We start from the raw sequence: 17,035 nt of genomic DNA, 5'->3' as shown, positions 1-17,035 counted from the left end.
TGACTCCGATCAGATGGTTTTTAGAATGTTTAAGTGTGTGTCTTTAACCTTTAACCCTGGCCCTCAGAATACATAGACATACACAAGGGCACATACACACACAAGCAAGCACACACTGTGTTTTAAAGGAATTTTGGGATGCAAACTTACTTGCTGTTTGCAGAGAGTTAGATTAGAAGATCAATACCACTCTAATTTCTGTCCTTCTATATGTCCCCTCCGTTTACAGCGATAAATTAAATTTTTGTTTCAAGGACGCAGTGGTTTGTATACACTTGAAACTGATTCCCCTTCCTTCTATGTTTTCTTCAGTGTTTTCTTTACGTTGTGTTTTGCTACACATGACACTGCCTTCAAATTGACACACTAACACATAATTTATACCCATTTTTTTCTGGTCATGTTACACCAATTTCAAAAATATTTGCACATCTCTACTGCATAGGCAGTCCAGTTTTATGAAAAGACCATCTCTTCGGCAGTAAATTATCTCTTTAATCCCCAATAAACACATACACATGCAAGTGTTTCAAAATGACACCTGTTTATGTTTGCTTACTTGCAGCCTGAAAGAGCATGATTCCAGCTTCATATGTAATGGACAGTGTTTTCCAAACTATTCCTTAAATACACTGATAGGCAACAGAAAAATAAAAAAGATCTAATATACAATGGCGCAGGTTGTATATTCTCTAAACTTAATTGGAAGCATGAGGAATTCTTCTATTTGGCGTTTGGTTGAAGTCGGTGGAAAATGCTATCTCAGACACCTCTTCATAATCTCCCATAAGTGCTCAACTGATAAAGAACCTTTTTCCAAAGCTCGGTCCAACCTGAAGTCATTATTCACATACAAACATGCTGTAGCCAATCCTGGCAGGGGATTCATACCACTAGCCAATCCTGGCGCAACACCAATATGACCTAAGTCTGCTAAGCATTAGAGCTGAGACCTCCTACAGTGTGTGTGTGTGTGTGTGTGAGAGAGAGAGAGAGAGAGACTGTCTTACTCTCACTTTCACCCTGTCTCACTCACACCAGGGATTTCACTTTGACACTAAACCAACTGAATGAGTATGCGTACAGTATATGCGTGCGTGTGCCTGTACAGTATGTGTGAAAATGTGCACGTGCAGTTGTGTGTATTTTCTGTTTCCTGTCTGTGTTTTATGGACTGCCTGATAGTTTTCCTGCTGTGTGTACCTTATCCATCAAATCTGAGTGAAAGAGAGAGAAAGAACAGGGAAGGACAGGAAAGGAAACGTTCCTGAGTTTCTGACTTTTCCTCAGAGAAGTATAATATCTCTCATAAAATGACACAAATGGAACGCAAGAGTCTGTGTTTTGCTCATTGTCTCATGACAGAATATCAAAATTCGCAGATGGGTTAAAGAAACATGTATGAGGATTCATCACTCTGTGGGACAACTCTCTGAAGAAAAGCACAGTATGTGTTTAGACTGAGTTTGTATTACCTTTACTGGAGATGTAGTGTTTGCTGGGTGTTGTGAAGCCTCTGCTGCCGTGGCTGTTGATGGCTGCTACTCTGAACTGGTACCAGCGCTGAGGTCTCAAATCTGACAGAACCACATCTTCAGACAGGGTCTAAAAATACAAAGACATCACATGTCCCTATGACAAGTTGCATGACAAAAAAGAGCTTTTTGTTTGAGACTTTGAGGATATATATTCTCATTACTTTATTTTATGTCACAGATAGAATTATATCATATATAAGATATTTAAAAAGTAATTTAAATTATAAGTCCGGTATTTTTAAACCATGGCCCTATTTTTACATATTCTGGTTTCAAAATGACTAGTAGGTACAAAAACATTTGGATAAAGAAGTCCCAGGTTTAAAAATAAAAATTATCCTTTAAAACCTTATCCTTGAAAATCTTGTTTTGCTGATCTTCACTGGTTTCATTTCTCCCTTTACTACAGTGATTTAAAAGGTGTACTCCAGGACACTGTTGGATGTGGTTACAGGTGTGACAAAAGCACACCTGATGCCGGCGTGGTCGCAGGTAAAATTTTCAACCAGAAAGGGCAGCAAAGCACGGTTTTCCAGCCTGGTGTTAAGTTACTCCTTCAAAATATATATATATTATATAACTATTGTGTTTTTAAAATAATGTCTCTCATGTTAAAAACAAACTGACACTCATTCTAACTTTAGTTGACAAAAAAATACAGACTAGACCTTTAAATCATAACAAAAAGGTATTATTTTTTCATGGAGCATATGAACTCCTAATACTTAAATAAACAGTTCCACATTTGATTTTCTTTGTTGAGAGATGGATATGACTCTGTCCACTGCGTCTGTCCTATACTGTCCTATAGCTACAGTCAGCAGTAGATTAGCGTAGTTTAGCTTAGCATAAAGACTGGAAACAGGGGAAAAAAACCTAGCCCGACTCTGTCCAACACTACCAAAATCCATTTAGCAACTCTAAAGCACCTCTTTTTTTTTTCAATCCAAGCCCACTCCAAGGCGCAAATGTTCTGTCATCTGTCACAAATTCATACTATATCTTTTTTCAAAAACATTACAGAGCCCTGTGTACTTTTATACATACAAGTTTCACAAGTTAATGAGCTGGAAAGTCAGATGAACAGAGTTGGATTGGAATTCCATCTGATAATAGTGAAATTAAACGATTTGCCAAAATTATGGTCAAAATTGCTAAAGATTCACATGTTTTGTCTCCCTGACAGTGCAAATGTAATCATTGCTTAAAATCTACTCATCCACAATTACACACACACGCACACACACACACACACACATACACACACAGACACGAGCTGCCATCTATTTAAGTCTATAATGAGCGTTCAGTCATTCAGAGTCAGCCGGTGGAACGACTGTGGCTGCCTGTGGTTCCTTTTTAAGCTCTGCTTATTTACCTAACCTCACACAGGCACACACACATACAGACGCGCAGTGCACACTCATATACACTCACTCATACGCGCACACACACACATACGGTTTACCCTGGCAGAATGGGAGACTGGCTGGGGTGGAGAGGTTTAGACAGCAAGGCTGCAGACGGATGAGGTGGAAACAGAGTCTAACATCCATCTCCATAGCTGAGAAGTTTCATCATTTGAGGCAAATTGAGAACTATGAGGTAAAGATATGTTACAAACTTTGTGGCGTTGTTCCACTGTTAAAGGCACAGGGAACCATTTTTTATAGCTTCAATGATCCTACTAATGTCAAAGTTGCTTGTTAGACATAATAAACTATGTGTCATGTTGCTACATGGGTTTGTTTGTGGCTATCAACTTCCCTACATCATCATCCCCACAGCTAATACCCCCAAATAACTTAGAGAGGTGTGACTTTACCGGGATGATACTCTATATCGTCTAATGTGAAAAGATGGTTGAGAAAACAATCAAGCAAATAAATAAGCAAACTTCTGCATCAGTCACAGTATGCCTCACATCACCTCCCACGTGAATGAGTGGATTCTTTATAAGTCTTTATGTCTTCAATACCTCACATCTTCTAATCCTCAAATAAAGACCAGGGATGAAAAATGAGAGGCTGCTGATTTCTGTAGTTACCATGGCAACAGTAGTCCATGGTGAGGCGTGGTCCTCACTGGGATGAATCCCTACGTTCCAGCGGGACTGGAGCATGTAAACGACCGGCTCCACACTGACATTGAACTTTGACACCCACACCACCTTCACATGACCCTCTGAATCCTCCACAAAGCTCATATCTCTGCGAGGCTTCAAAGGAACACCTGGAAGGACGCAAGAGAAAGAAGAGGTTATTTATTATATATATGTATTAGTATCTAGAAGGGCAAAACAGAAATATTACATCATTCGATGGTTATTCAAAAGGAATTTAAAGAACATCAAAGGAAACTAATTGCTTGTGAGATTGATGGTCTAAGGATAGAAAGGTGTCACATGTTGTACAGTTTGTAATTTTGTGATTAGGGGATATATAAAGAAAGGATAGGTGGTACAGATGTAACACGCACAAGCATTCGAGCTGACAGGACGTCAAACACCATCATATGCAACTATACTAAGACATAAAACAGAGTCAAGTAATAACCATTTAATGAATGAACTATATGCCATGTATATATCATATCATATCATATCATATCAGGCAACTGATATTATCATTGACTGATATTTACTAACTACTGATCCGTGTTTTTTAAAGTTTGCAGATTAGAAAAAATACACCAAAATTGGTGAAGCATAAATATAAACACAACTCAAACATTATTTCCTTGTGTTTAATTATCATGGCTGCCCAAGCTTCACAACATTGGCGCCTGAGGCAGTTTGTATTCCTGACAAGCTCCACGCAGACTTGAGCTGGAGCCTTTAACCACGGCAGAGCCGTCTGGGACCTCAGATGCAGTCGAGCAGGCGGTATTTAAGCAGATCTTTATTACATTTCATTCATTTGGCAGACACTTTTAACCAAAGCAACTCGTAATATGTACATTCAAACACCATAGGACCAAGAGCAAGATGTTATTACATATTGGAAGTGTATCTCTCCTGAAGAAGCAACTAAAAGCTTGTTCAGTGTTATGGGTAGTAACAAGCATGGGTGGCCAATGATAGCATATCAGCTAACAGAAATACTTCCTCAAACGCTGCTTAACCATCCTTGCTTTTTATCACAATCGTGCCATACTGAATAATTCATTGAAATACATATCATATTGTCTAAATATTCATTGAACTTTCAATGCAGCAGTCCACAGTATAATAAAGCCCACAAAATGTTACAAACATGTCCCAACGAGCCAGCAGGAATTTGTCTTTACCTTTATATAGATTGGCTGGGGCTTGGCAAGTGTGTCCACAGCCATTAGAGCAGCATTTCCTGGGGGAGGGACAGTGCTGGTCTGACGAGCAGCTCTCTACACAGGCTGCAGCGAATCCGGTGGCTCGCTGAGGCGGGGGGCAGTCACCCTGACGGGACGACCTCAGGGAGGTCAGAAACTCCCTGCTCGTCACACACTCTGTCTGCTTCTGGGAGAAAGAACCGGGGGGCATTGTTATTATTACATCTGACACACAACGGAAATAATACGTAATGTATAAACATACATGCTGTATGAGGGCAGGAAAACATACAGCTGAGGTGAAAGTGTTTCCTTTGGTAAACTCCTTCTAACTTTGAAGGCAGCCCCTGGGAGCCCTTGTCTGAAAGGGGGAGTGTGTGTGTGTGTATAACTGTGTGTGTGTGTGTGTTTCTTTGTGTCTGTGCACATGGCTGCAGATCAGCAAAATGTAAACACAAGCTTCAGCTAATAGCGCTGAATTACCCTGAGTTCCCAACCAGCCAGCCAGTCAGCCATCCAGCTAGTAACATGCTTCAGCTATTGTGATGAAAAACTAATCTATCTGAAAACCACTGCGACTGACTTTGCAAATAATCATTTGGGCCCACACACACATACACACACACACACAAAAATACACACACAACTGAAGCACACTCTCGTATGTATACATCCAAAAGCTCACAAACATGTTATTCATAACACACATAAGCTTGCATAAACACATGCAGGAATGCTCATTCGTGCCATACGCAGTGAAAAAAAAAAACAGCTTTATGGTGCCAACAAAAGCGAGTTTCTGGTGCAGGAGTGACACTGCCACCAAGGGTGCTGTGACTGAGACACGCAAAAACACACACAAACACACGCACACCTACACATATACACACTATCTTTCTGTTTTACCTCACAGGACTTTGGAGAAAGCACCTTCCTGGTTTCCCACAGTTCTTTGCATGGCTGAAGGCACTACACAAAAACAAATAGAAAAAATAAAAGAAGAAATAAACAAAATATGAAGCACAATACAGTAAGGGTTTTACAATTAGCACTTGTTTCACATAAAAATAACATGACATAACATCACACAACATAAGATAAAGTGAGCAAAAACATTTTTACACTTTTGGATTAAACAAATTAGATATAAAATAGTAATTAGTAATTTTGTTAATGTTGGACAGTGTCAGGCTAGCCCTTTCCACCTGCTTCCAGTCTCTGTGCTAAGCTAACCTGTTACTGACAGTAACCTTAAATTTAACAGACACTACAGAAAGTGATATTGATCTTTTAAAGTAACTCTACGCCAGGAAGCAAAAATAAGCGTATTTTCCTAAATGTCCTTAAAATAATAGGTTTAACTGAAAAGAAAGAGAACAAAGATAAATGACAAAGTGTCAGTGGGTTTAAGTATTTGCAGAGACAGAGCTCTCAGTGTTGAGGCAGGTAGGGAACACACACGCTTAAAGCACACATGCACACACTCATCTGGTTTGCCACCTCAATGAACTGGTGAATGATGGCTCTTACCAAATTAAAACCAGACAACATATAAAAACTGCGGTTTCACTCCCGACCTCCTTCCCCCCTCCTCTCTCACTCCCTCTGTCTGTCTCCCTCAGCTCCACGGTGAGCCTGGCTTCAATCATTTCTCCACTTTATTCCATCTCACTGATTCCAGGGGAACAAACAGATTCAACAAAAAGCCATAAAACTTCATCTATGCACAAATAAATGGCTACCGTTGGATGAAAAACTCATCTCCGAAAGCTGTTTTAAATAGGCTCATTTGCAGACTGATGATTATGAATATTTCCAATGACAACTCTGCGGCCGTTTAGGGTTTTCATCACACTCCAGAGCTGCATTGAAGATCATGTAAACTTTCATTTCATGTATAAAATAAGTGGCTACATAGTAATCTGTCACTAGGATTAATATAGTATCAGCAAACCAGAGCCACTGAAGCCACATGTGCTGGTTTCTTGACCTCTGGGACATAAAATGGAGTCTCCGCGTGAAGCATGATAGCTGTTTAATGTTTTACAGTTGGTTCATTTCATTTAAGTCATGGAAGAAAAAGTTTGGGTTTGCTTAAAATGATACTCCTCCCCAAAATGTCTCCTCTGAGTAGTAAACACTCTCGCTCCGTAGGCTTGAAATGAGTCTGTAAAAAGGCTGGAGGTTGCTTCTCCACAGGGAACGAAGCCTATGGTCAGCTTAGACTGACAGAGAGCTTGCAATGCATTCCAACAGTGACGGTATGAAAATCAAACTATCTAGAGAAGAAACTCAAACTTCTCCACCTCCCTTAATGCACATCTTCAAAAAGGGACTTCAAAAACATTTTGTTTTCTTCATCCTCAGGAATATCTCTGTTTGTGAGCAGGCACAAACAACTGGCTAAATAACTAAATAACATAATTGATTAGTCAGTTAACTGAAATTAAGTCATATTTTCACAAAAACAAAAGATTCTCTGGTTCCAGCTTCTCAAATGTTTCCTTATTTTTCTATGTTAGTAAACCGACTATTGTGAGTGTTATGGACCACTGGTTGGAGTGGTTGGACTTGGCCATGGCCATGTTTTCCCATTTTCTAGCATTTCATTGACCAAATGATTAAACATTGTTCCATTTGGCATCGGCAGCACAGTGGACATGTCATACGGACAGAAGAAGTATTCAGGCTAGGAGAATGAAGTGCCCCTCTGGGGAGTAAAAGCGATAAAATTACTGCTTTTCAGGAGAGTTGGTGCACATAAATTTGTCAGTTTTGCCAGTGTGTGGTCTTTCAATGGAAACAATGGTTGTGGGTGTTTTGACACATGAACCTTCAGGCATCACAATCAGTCCAGGTGGCCTTGGTATTCAGAATATGGTAAAACACACACGTTAGACTGACTGCCTTCTGCTCACTGATCAGCATGAATATTTTAGCAAAAAGATGACTCTTTGGAGCACCCTCACCGTACACATGGACTGCAAGGATACGATGTGTGCTGCTCATTAGAAGTGTCACGTTTGAATCTGTTAAAAGTGCCACACATCCACGCAGGCCACAACCTAGAAGTAGTAGTAGCACTTAAAGTTATTCTCTCTTTCTCTTCTCTGTAAGTTAATTATGCATTCCTCAAGGAGTCTGAGTATGAGGAGACAGGGAGATAATACAAGACACACACACACACACACACACACACACACACACACACACACACACAGTATTGTAACCAGATCCTGAAGTGTGATGTGTTTCTTCAAGAAGCTCTCGTGGGTGTCTTCACTCGACCATGCGCTGCTCAGGTTGTCAAAATTTCCCCCAAAACACTCTCTTGCTCTCTCTCTCTCTCTTTCTCACACACACACACACAAACCAACCAACACGTCGCCTCTTTGCACACCACTCCATCTTGCATTCAAACCCAGCCCAATCTGTACCCCCCCCCCCCACCTTTGCTGCCACTTTGATCAGTTACAGACATGTTTAACTTTTCATTCCTCCACGCTTATTCTTCACCCTCAACTATTCCTCTCTCCCCCTCCCATCTCCCCCTCCCATCCTTTTCTAAAGTCTTCTGTACTTTTTGTCCCCCGTCTTCACATTATCACTCCTCTTCTTCTCCTCCTCCTTGACCCCCTCCGTGCTGCCTTTCTCCACCTCTCTACTCTCTCTGAGGCAAAAACTTACCCATACCCATAACATACCCACTGATGTTCACTGTTGGGGAGGTGTATTGAGAGGTTAAATTGTCTACTGTCTCACAGTAAACGTGTTTATGTATGAGTGTATGTATGTATTTATGATGTATGTGCATTAATATGTTGTTGGCAAGTGTTCTGTGTGATGCAGCAGCTTGGAGCCACAGACAAATTTCAAAGTTAAGTATAATTTCTCTTATCTTATCTTGGACTCCATTAGAACTAAGATATATTTTGATAGAGAGCTGCATGACTGTGAAGTTGGGGGTTTAGGATGCTGACCATGTAATCACAATGTCACAGGTATGAGTCCTTTTCCAATATGATAGTGAACACACAGATTTCATCCATGTTGATGAGGTTAATGTTTTACGTTTTACATGCAGTTTGTTAATGTTTAATAGTTAGATATAATATTTTGCAGGTAATATTCAAATACTACACTCTTACTTGCTACATTTTAATGGAAGAAAAATCTTGTAACACTGCATTTTTATCAGTTTTACTTTTACTAAGAATGAGAGTATTATCATTTTACATAGTCAACAGTACCGTGGGGAGAAAAAAGGCGAGAGAAAGGGGGAGTCAAATGGGCTAATGGATTTAAGCTGAAAACACTTGTGGTATGTTCGTGGTATACACCTTACACTCTCGAATATCAGTTGGATGTTGTAAATCACTGAAAAGTACATGCACTGTATTTGTGTAAGAGGAGCTGAGAGACGGACGGACACTTTTGGCCTTGAAGGCGACATGATGAGTTATGTGTGTGAGAGAGAGAGCAGTAGACACAGCAGAGGTCAGAGGGCAGAGATGTTACTGTTTAACACACCAACACAGTGTAACAACAGAGCCCAGATTAATGACCAGGTATGTGTCTGTATGTGTGCACAGTTTGGAGCTCCTCAGATATCTGTATAATAATTAATCACACACACACACACACCTTGTCTCTAGGCTCTACTCTGGCCTCTCCTGCTGTTTTATGGCCTCACCTGCCACGATAGAGGGATGACAGCCACACTCAGCGAGAGAGAGGAGAGGAAATAGGAGAGGGATGCGGGGGAAGAGATGTGGTTTCAGAAAGAAGTAAAGGGGGGAAAGAAGTAAGTGTCAGTTGAAAAGGAGAGAAGAGATGAAAGACACACAGTGAAACAGGTCCAGAGAAGAGGAGAGAGGGAGAGAGAGAGAGAGAGAGACAAAGAAAGACAGCCACAGACCAGATGTGCTCACTCTCCACACACGGTCATCAGTTCAGAGGGTGCAATGTGAAAAACTAGTTATGTTAATGCATGTGTTCGGCTTGTCAGCAGCTATTCAGAGTTTATTTTGAATTTTCTACACCACAGTACTCATGTATAGCACTTACTGGAGGTGTGTTTATGGAACTATTCCTTTCATTTTGGTGACAAAATCTACACTTTCAACGTGAAATCAATACTTTTTTTTTTTAACTTTTGTTTCAGTCCCTCAATTTTGACTGAATTAAGCATGTTTCCTACAAAATCCAAAACATTTGGAACATTAAACAATTACTAAATACTATATTGATAAACCAGGAACTATCAGATCGCTGGGTACCAATCATTTAATACCAGCTTTTTGTACTTGAAAATGTTAGATACAAAAAACGTTTTGGTCAGTAGCAACAACACCCAGCCCTCACCAAATATCTCTTAAAGTTAAGACCAATATCAAAGTAAATTTAAATTAATTTAAAGGAATGACTTAAGTAAAATTAAATTTGTAGTGATTTTCCATCCGCTTTTCATCAGCTAATGATCAGCTATTTTGAGAAGCTGGAGGCTGTTTTTAAAGTGAAGAACAGCATCCTCTTCATGTTTTCTCCTGCAAAGCAATTCAGCGGATTTCCTGCGAAATCTGACCTGGTGGCCCACATTGTAACATGCAGTCTAGGGGTTCATGTCACATACTGACTTGAGGTTAAAGGTGCAATAACAAAAGTAGAAAGCCACCCAAGCAATAAACTGACAGCTGTGTAACTTTAAGAAAACATAATAGTGAATAAGAAAAGAAAATGCTGTCTGTGACTAATGCTGTTAAATATATAGTTATAATTTTTGGGCCAATGTTGTGACTGTGATTGAACACTGTTTGTAATGGATGTAAAAGTGTATCTAGTTTTGAAAAATTGATATAAACAATATGGGATTACAGTTGCTTGATTTGCTTCAACAATATATAAATTACTACATATATGCAACTGCAGTTACATGCTTAATGAGATTCTACAGATAATTTCAGAGGGCACCGACGGGCTTGTTCTACATTCGGAATATGCACACATAAGCATATAGACGCTCACACAGATACACACACTTCAGGCTTTGTGGTACTTGAGTGAAAAATAGCGGAACAAATTCTAAAAATCCCTTTAAAAAGCATGTGCGACTTTGCCAGACCTTTGGAAAAACATGTACAACAACCAGAGCTAACTTACATTGGCAGCTTGTAGAGCAAAGGCTGGAGGAAAGACAGAGGAGGAATAGAAAAAAAACCTCAGCAGGACAGTCAAAAAGACAAATGCTTTCGAGATAGCGCAGTGGTTTCACTTCCTCACCTCTCAAACCACATGTGACCACAGTGGCCTCACATGAAATCCTGCAGGAACTTTCTCTCTGATCATTTAATTTCTGTGATTTCTCTTCATCTAAAGTAAAACTACCAAAAGAAGCTAGACTAGGAAGGAATCATGGACAACAAAGAAGTGGGTGAGTTGTTGGCAAGCGGCAGTCAAATTACTCCTATATGTGGTTTATTGTTAAAAACACAGAAAATATTCCATAAGATTAGCTGGTAACTTTCAAGAAGGCAAAAATTTTAAAAACAAACAAAATCAAACAGGTACAGATTTCAGTACCTGGTATATTCTTTCAATGAGCTTCATGAGCTGGTATTCCTAACAATATTTTGACAGAATTGACACTTATAACTGGAACATATCTCAACCAGACATTATATCAAACTACTAGACACATTTGAATAGCAGAAAGAATGAAAATGACTGTGGGAAAATGGAGAGAGAAAAGGAATTAAAACTGATATGTAAGCTTATACAGTATAGCAAGCTGTTGTTTGCAGCTGTTGTAATGGGTTGCCTAAATGGAGTGATAATGACAGAGATACTTTAAACTCTAGGGAGGAGAGAAGGAAAGGGGCCTCAGACGGGCACACGGGGATGGCTGCCTGACTGCTCAAGCTCCCAATGACATGAGAACGAACTGCTGCAACAACTAAAGATATCTTCGGGTATCTTGGGATCTTGTTCACGAGTGAGACTATGGTGAAGCGTGTGTTCAATGGTGGACTGGTGCACACGGCAGTAGAGTAGATGTTGCATTGAGGTGTTGTGACGGTGGAACTGAGCATGAAGACAAAGCTCCCAGTCTACCCATCCATGTGAGATAGAAAGAATGAGATTCTAGATACAAGCATCTGAAAATATATTTTTTTTTACAGCTTGTCCATCCTCACACTTAGAGACACCACCTGGACATCTCCCTGTGGATATAAACCAAGAAGACGATGGAAGGACTACATATCCTACCTTCCCCCACTCTGTTTAGTCGCCACAACCCATATAAGTGACGGAAAAATGATGAATGAAGAAATTTGTGTAAAAAAAGTAACTTTTTTTTGTTTCATAAGGAGGATTGAGGGGGTGAGGTAGAAGAATTATTCCTGTGTTCGTTATACAGGAACCAAACAACCTCTTATAAGTTGCATGGATAAGACAGTAGTATTGTTTCATGCATGGCAGATTCTTACATTGAATAGTGAAGTGGATCCTGTCAGTTTAAAGAGGGTTGACCCAAAACAAGGTACAGAAAATCTACCAAGCAAAGGTTAAAATAGGAAAATAGTAATGGGCTTTTCTACCCAAACAGAAAAAAATTCATTCAGACAGACACACACACTCACACAATGGCCATGAAAGGCGTGTGTGCCCATCGGGAGCAACTTGGGGTTAGGTGTCTTGCTCAACGACACTTCAACATGTGGACAGGAGGAGCCAGGGATCGAACCCTGCAATTAGTGAACAACCCACTCTCCCTCCTTGACCAAAGCCTAAATACACACAACTATTCCAGCTGGTATTACAAGTAATTTGAACCTCTTAACAACAAGTTAGGATGAATGAATGAGGAAGAGAGGATGATAGGAGGAAGAGTAACAGTGACTTGATCGCTCGGCTTCTTTGTTCTGCATCAGACCTGTTTGTTAGTGGACATCCCGCTGCCTCACACACCTGGTACACATTACCACGTCTGCTCCGCAAAGTGTGTGTGTGATCTGTGAGTTTGTGTGAGGGGAGGAAAGAGATAAAAGAAGGAGGAGACGGACAGATGGAGGAATTGAGTGAGGGCTGTAGTTCAGTTTTAGTGAACTCCCATGTGTGTTTCCATGAGTGAAAAAGAGTCCACTGATGATGTGACACAAACCATATGTGTCAGGACAACATCTGCCTGATATGTGTGTGTGTGTGTGTGTGTGTGTGTGTGTGTGTGTGTGTGTGTGTGTGTGTGTGTGTGTGTGTGTGTGTGTGTGCGTGTATTAGTGTGTCTTTAATAGAAGAACCCCAGGCCCTGATGTAACAAAGGAACAGATAAAGCACCACAGTCGACGAGACAATGCTTACTTTTCTCATTTCTTTCTTCCCTCTTTCCTTTATCCCTCTTTTCCCTTCCCTCTTTTGTTAAACAGTTGCTCCTGGGACTCTGAGCCCAAAGATCATTTCTAAAAAAAAATATATAATTCAAATACCTTGCATTTTTAAACTCTTGTGCGTTGTGCTATTTGGGAAATTGAATTGATCCTGCACCATTTTGTGAGTGCGGGAGTGTGACTGAGTGGATATCCACTCACAGTCACACTCCCACACAGTCTATCCAATAGACTGACTATGTGTAACACATGTTAAAACTCAGTGAGAACAACGTAGCTCAGCGCTGCTCCAAGTCTCGGAGGGAAAAGTAATACCAGTCCCCAAATTATTCTGTAAAAATCTCTGTCAAAAGTTATTGAGTATGTTACACTGCCAAAAGGCTTTATGAGATCCTGCAGTGGAATGTAGGTTGAGACCAAGTCACATTTTGTTAGATTTGCCTTACTAATGGCCCTAAAATTGGGTTTATAAACATAAGAAAAATGTAGCTCCCCAGAGAAAAAGTCTGAAAATCAAACTGTGTAGAAGAGTGGTTTTCCTCCAACAGATCAACAGCTAAGGACTAGTGGACCCACTACTTCCTCCCCTCTGCCTTTCCCTTTTTCGCTCTTCGGAGAATATGGTCCAGATTAGGGCTGGATGTTGCACCCTAACAATGTTTTGGTCCTAACTAATGGTGCCTGTAAATTAAGCCAGTCTTAAGTTGTATTTTATATAAGTTCTTTCCTAGCGGCTTGCAAACAGACAACATTTAATACTAAAAACTTCATAAGGCTGTACTTAGGCATAGTGGCGCTTTGAGCTAAGTGCTAACATCAGCCATGCTAACATGGTCAGAATGACGATATTGAAATGCTAATGTTAAGCAGTTACGCAAAACCATCTTACGTTCGCATGCTACCATGGTAACATTTGCTAATTAACACTTAAAACAAAGCAAAGCTAAGGCTGATGTGAATGTCGTTAGTTTTGCAGATACCAATAGACCAATAAACCAAATAGTAATAAACCAAAAAACTGACGTTTTGACGTGATGATGGCACTTGATGAAAAGTCAGGACATTGCTAAAGGTTTTACAATTCATCCGGAGGGGAACATCAATGTGTGTGCCAAATTTCATGTCAATCCATCCAACAGGTGTTGAGATTTTTACGCAACACCACAGAAGTCAACCTCGTGGTGGTGCTAGAGGAAAACTAGGACGGTCAATAAAGTCATTAAGATGCATTGTCTGGGAACCATGAATATCTGTTATAAATTTAATGGCAATCTTTTCAATAGTTGTCGATGTATTTCAGTCTGGACTGACGTCCCTTAAGCCAAGTGTCTCTGCGGTTCATTATAACCTGCTGTTGGGATAGAACAAAATAGAATAGAGACCTGGGAGTATTTGTTAGCCTAATAAAACAATAATAAAGTGGACTATGCTCATTGTATAGCGCTCCCAAGGAGCCTAATCAATAAAAAAATAACAAGCTAAACATCTCCCGCATATTCTGTTAACAAATATACACAGCTTGGGAGCATTAAACTGCATTGGACTTCCTCCGCTGTATAATTCATTATTTTGATTAATCTTGGCAATTATGGCTGCAGACTGGGATATGTGCTTTTCTGTTCTAATTTATTTTTGTTGGCCTGCCACAGTGACTTGTACAAATTGGGCTGTAGCCACTTTCAACAGACTGTAAAACAGTAAGAATTAATAACTTTGCAATTCAAACAAGCAAGAAGAGACACTGTGCAGTATCAGGCTGTCTGAGGGGAAAATTGTGGTTTACACAGCGTCAGCCCCCACTGGCCAGTTTCAGAGACCGTTGTTGGACGTGGGTTACAGCATAGTGCCACACTGGTATTCACACATGTACAACAGCAAGACACAATGCCAGGGTAATAAAGTTTAGACATGGTATTAAACTAGATAATATTTTCCGTTCTCATTCTCTGTGTTGAACTCTAACCATCAGTAATAGACACAAAGGAGAGGAGAGAGGGAAGGAAAGATGTAGAAAAGTTTGGGTCAGGTCAAAGGAGCTGTGTGTGTTTGTGTTATTGTTCAAGGTGGCGAGTGGGGGGGGTAGGTATTGCTGAAAGTTGATGTCTGATGTTTCGCTTAGTGTGGTATCCCCTGCAACGGTCTTTTGGTGGGAGTTTGGGGGGGAGGGCATGTCCTTGGCTGTTGTTGACATTAACCTCGGCTGACCTCAGCATAGACACACTGCTGATATACACACTATTCGGAAAAAAAAGCTCCCACCCTGACGCCTGTTTCTTGCTTTTCCTTTTTCCGTCTGTCATGTGGATTTGTAGCAAAGCTTGGAAATGTTGCAAGAGGTAAAATACGATTCAGGTGTGCTTTCAGCTGCGATGAAGCTTTTAAATAGGTCTGAACCTGAACGGAGAGTTCAGAAAACACATCAATAAGAAACCAGACAGAATCTTTCAAGAAGTCATTAATATTGGCTATGTTAAGGTCAGTAAGTAAAAGGTTATGGTGGACAGACATTTTACAGACACTTCTTTGGCTGCAGATTACACAGCATGATTATTTAGCCAATAAAGGTTGTTTTTTTTTAATATCACATACACCGTTTAGTGATTAGATTAGATTAGAGTAAAAACCTTTTTTTCCAATACTGAAAACATTTTCCTGAAATTAGTTGTTTTTTTTGTCTCTCAGCCTTTCTGATTTAAAGGCATCAAAATAAAGAGACCCAGTTTCTGTCTTCTCCGTCTGTCCCGTGTGTGTCTGAGATGGGCCCAGTGGTCTAAAACACCCACAGTAATGTCCAGAAAGTGGTAACAAGTTGGAGCTGCTGCAGAGTGAACAGGCTGGCAGCTAAAAATACACAGCATGGAAACTCCTCTTGAATCAAACAATGAATTAGCACACACACACACACACACACACAGTGAAGCCTCCTGGCAGGCAGTGTTAAGTGAATAAACAGGGGATAATTTTTGCTCCAGGGTGGATGGATAATGGGGATATAGGGGTGGACGTTATTTTAACTGAAAACACAACCTTTGCTATTACAGGAGCCGTGCGGTGGGTGTAAAGATTCCATAGAGAGAGTAAGCAAGAGAGAGACTCTCTCTCTCTCTGTCTCTTTGCCTCATGAGGCAGAGATGAAGAGTGACACTCTGCTCTGCATTGTCCTGTTGTTGTGTCGGGCTCATTAAATTTTAGGATCAGGACACCTCATTATTTGTTATCACACTTATAACTACACTTACAAGACAAGATGGGCTCAAATAATTATCCAACTTTTAATTTGTTATCAGTATCAGTATTGTAGCACAAAGCAGAAATACTATTGTTGCTATGATTAATTGTATTAAAACATGATTGCAGATTTGGGTTTCACAATTTTATGTGCCAGCCAATCAGAAAAACATATTTTTCTTGGCCGTGGTAAAAAAAAAAAGATGCCTTTTGGCAGGATGCAAAATTAACTTTTTTTCAGCCAAACTTAGACAATAAATTTGGCACAAATACTATAACTGTGGGGGTGTTATGTTTTTGCCGCCAGCACCATCTTATTGTCTGGCAGTGTGCTGTAGTGTCTGGCAGTGTTTTAGTAAAGTTTTGTTCAAACACTGAGTCAGGTAGAGGCGCTCGACCAATTCCTAATTTGATTTATTTGCTTTTATCAGATTTGAAATAATTTGAAATCACTACTAATTCCACTGTTGTTTTGGGCAGCGCTGCAAACGCTTCTTTTCAACTTCCAGCAATTAGCTGCACTGGGAAGGCCCGAAGTTCCACCACAACTAACCAGAATGAGTTGATAGTGCAGAA

The 17,035-nt window shown here is 40.2% G+C and overlaps 1 protein-coding gene across 1 annotated transcript in view; it reads right to left on the bottom strand.

Moving 5' to 3' along the window:
* The window catches only part of anos1b (anosmin 1b), a 38,812-nt gene that overhangs the window by 10,856 nt on the left and 10,921 nt on the right, over nucleotides 1-17,035 (bottom strand). The window contains exons 3-6 of the mRNA XM_070832612.1: nucleotides 5,754-5,816; nucleotides 4,827-5,034; nucleotides 3,586-3,770; nucleotides 1,476-1,605 (exon numbers count right to left, since the gene is read on the bottom strand). Of these exons, the coding sequence (XP_070688713.1) occupies nucleotides 1,476-1,605; nucleotides 3,586-3,770; nucleotides 4,827-5,034; nucleotides 5,754-5,816 (586 nt within the window). The remainder of the gene's footprint in view (nucleotides 1-1,475; nucleotides 1,606-3,585; nucleotides 3,771-4,826; nucleotides 5,035-5,753; nucleotides 5,817-17,035) is intronic.

The sequence above is a fragment of the Pempheris klunzingeri genome, chromosome 6, assembly GCF_042242105.1.
Source record: "Pempheris klunzingeri isolate RE-2024b chromosome 6, fPemKlu1.hap1, whole genome shotgun sequence".
Taxonomy (NCBI): domain Eukaryota; kingdom Metazoa; phylum Chordata; class Actinopteri; order Acropomatiformes; family Pempheridae; genus Pempheris; species Pempheris klunzingeri.
The sequence above is the reverse complement of the archived record's forward strand: the minus strand, read 5'-3'. Positions and strand labels throughout refer to the sequence as shown.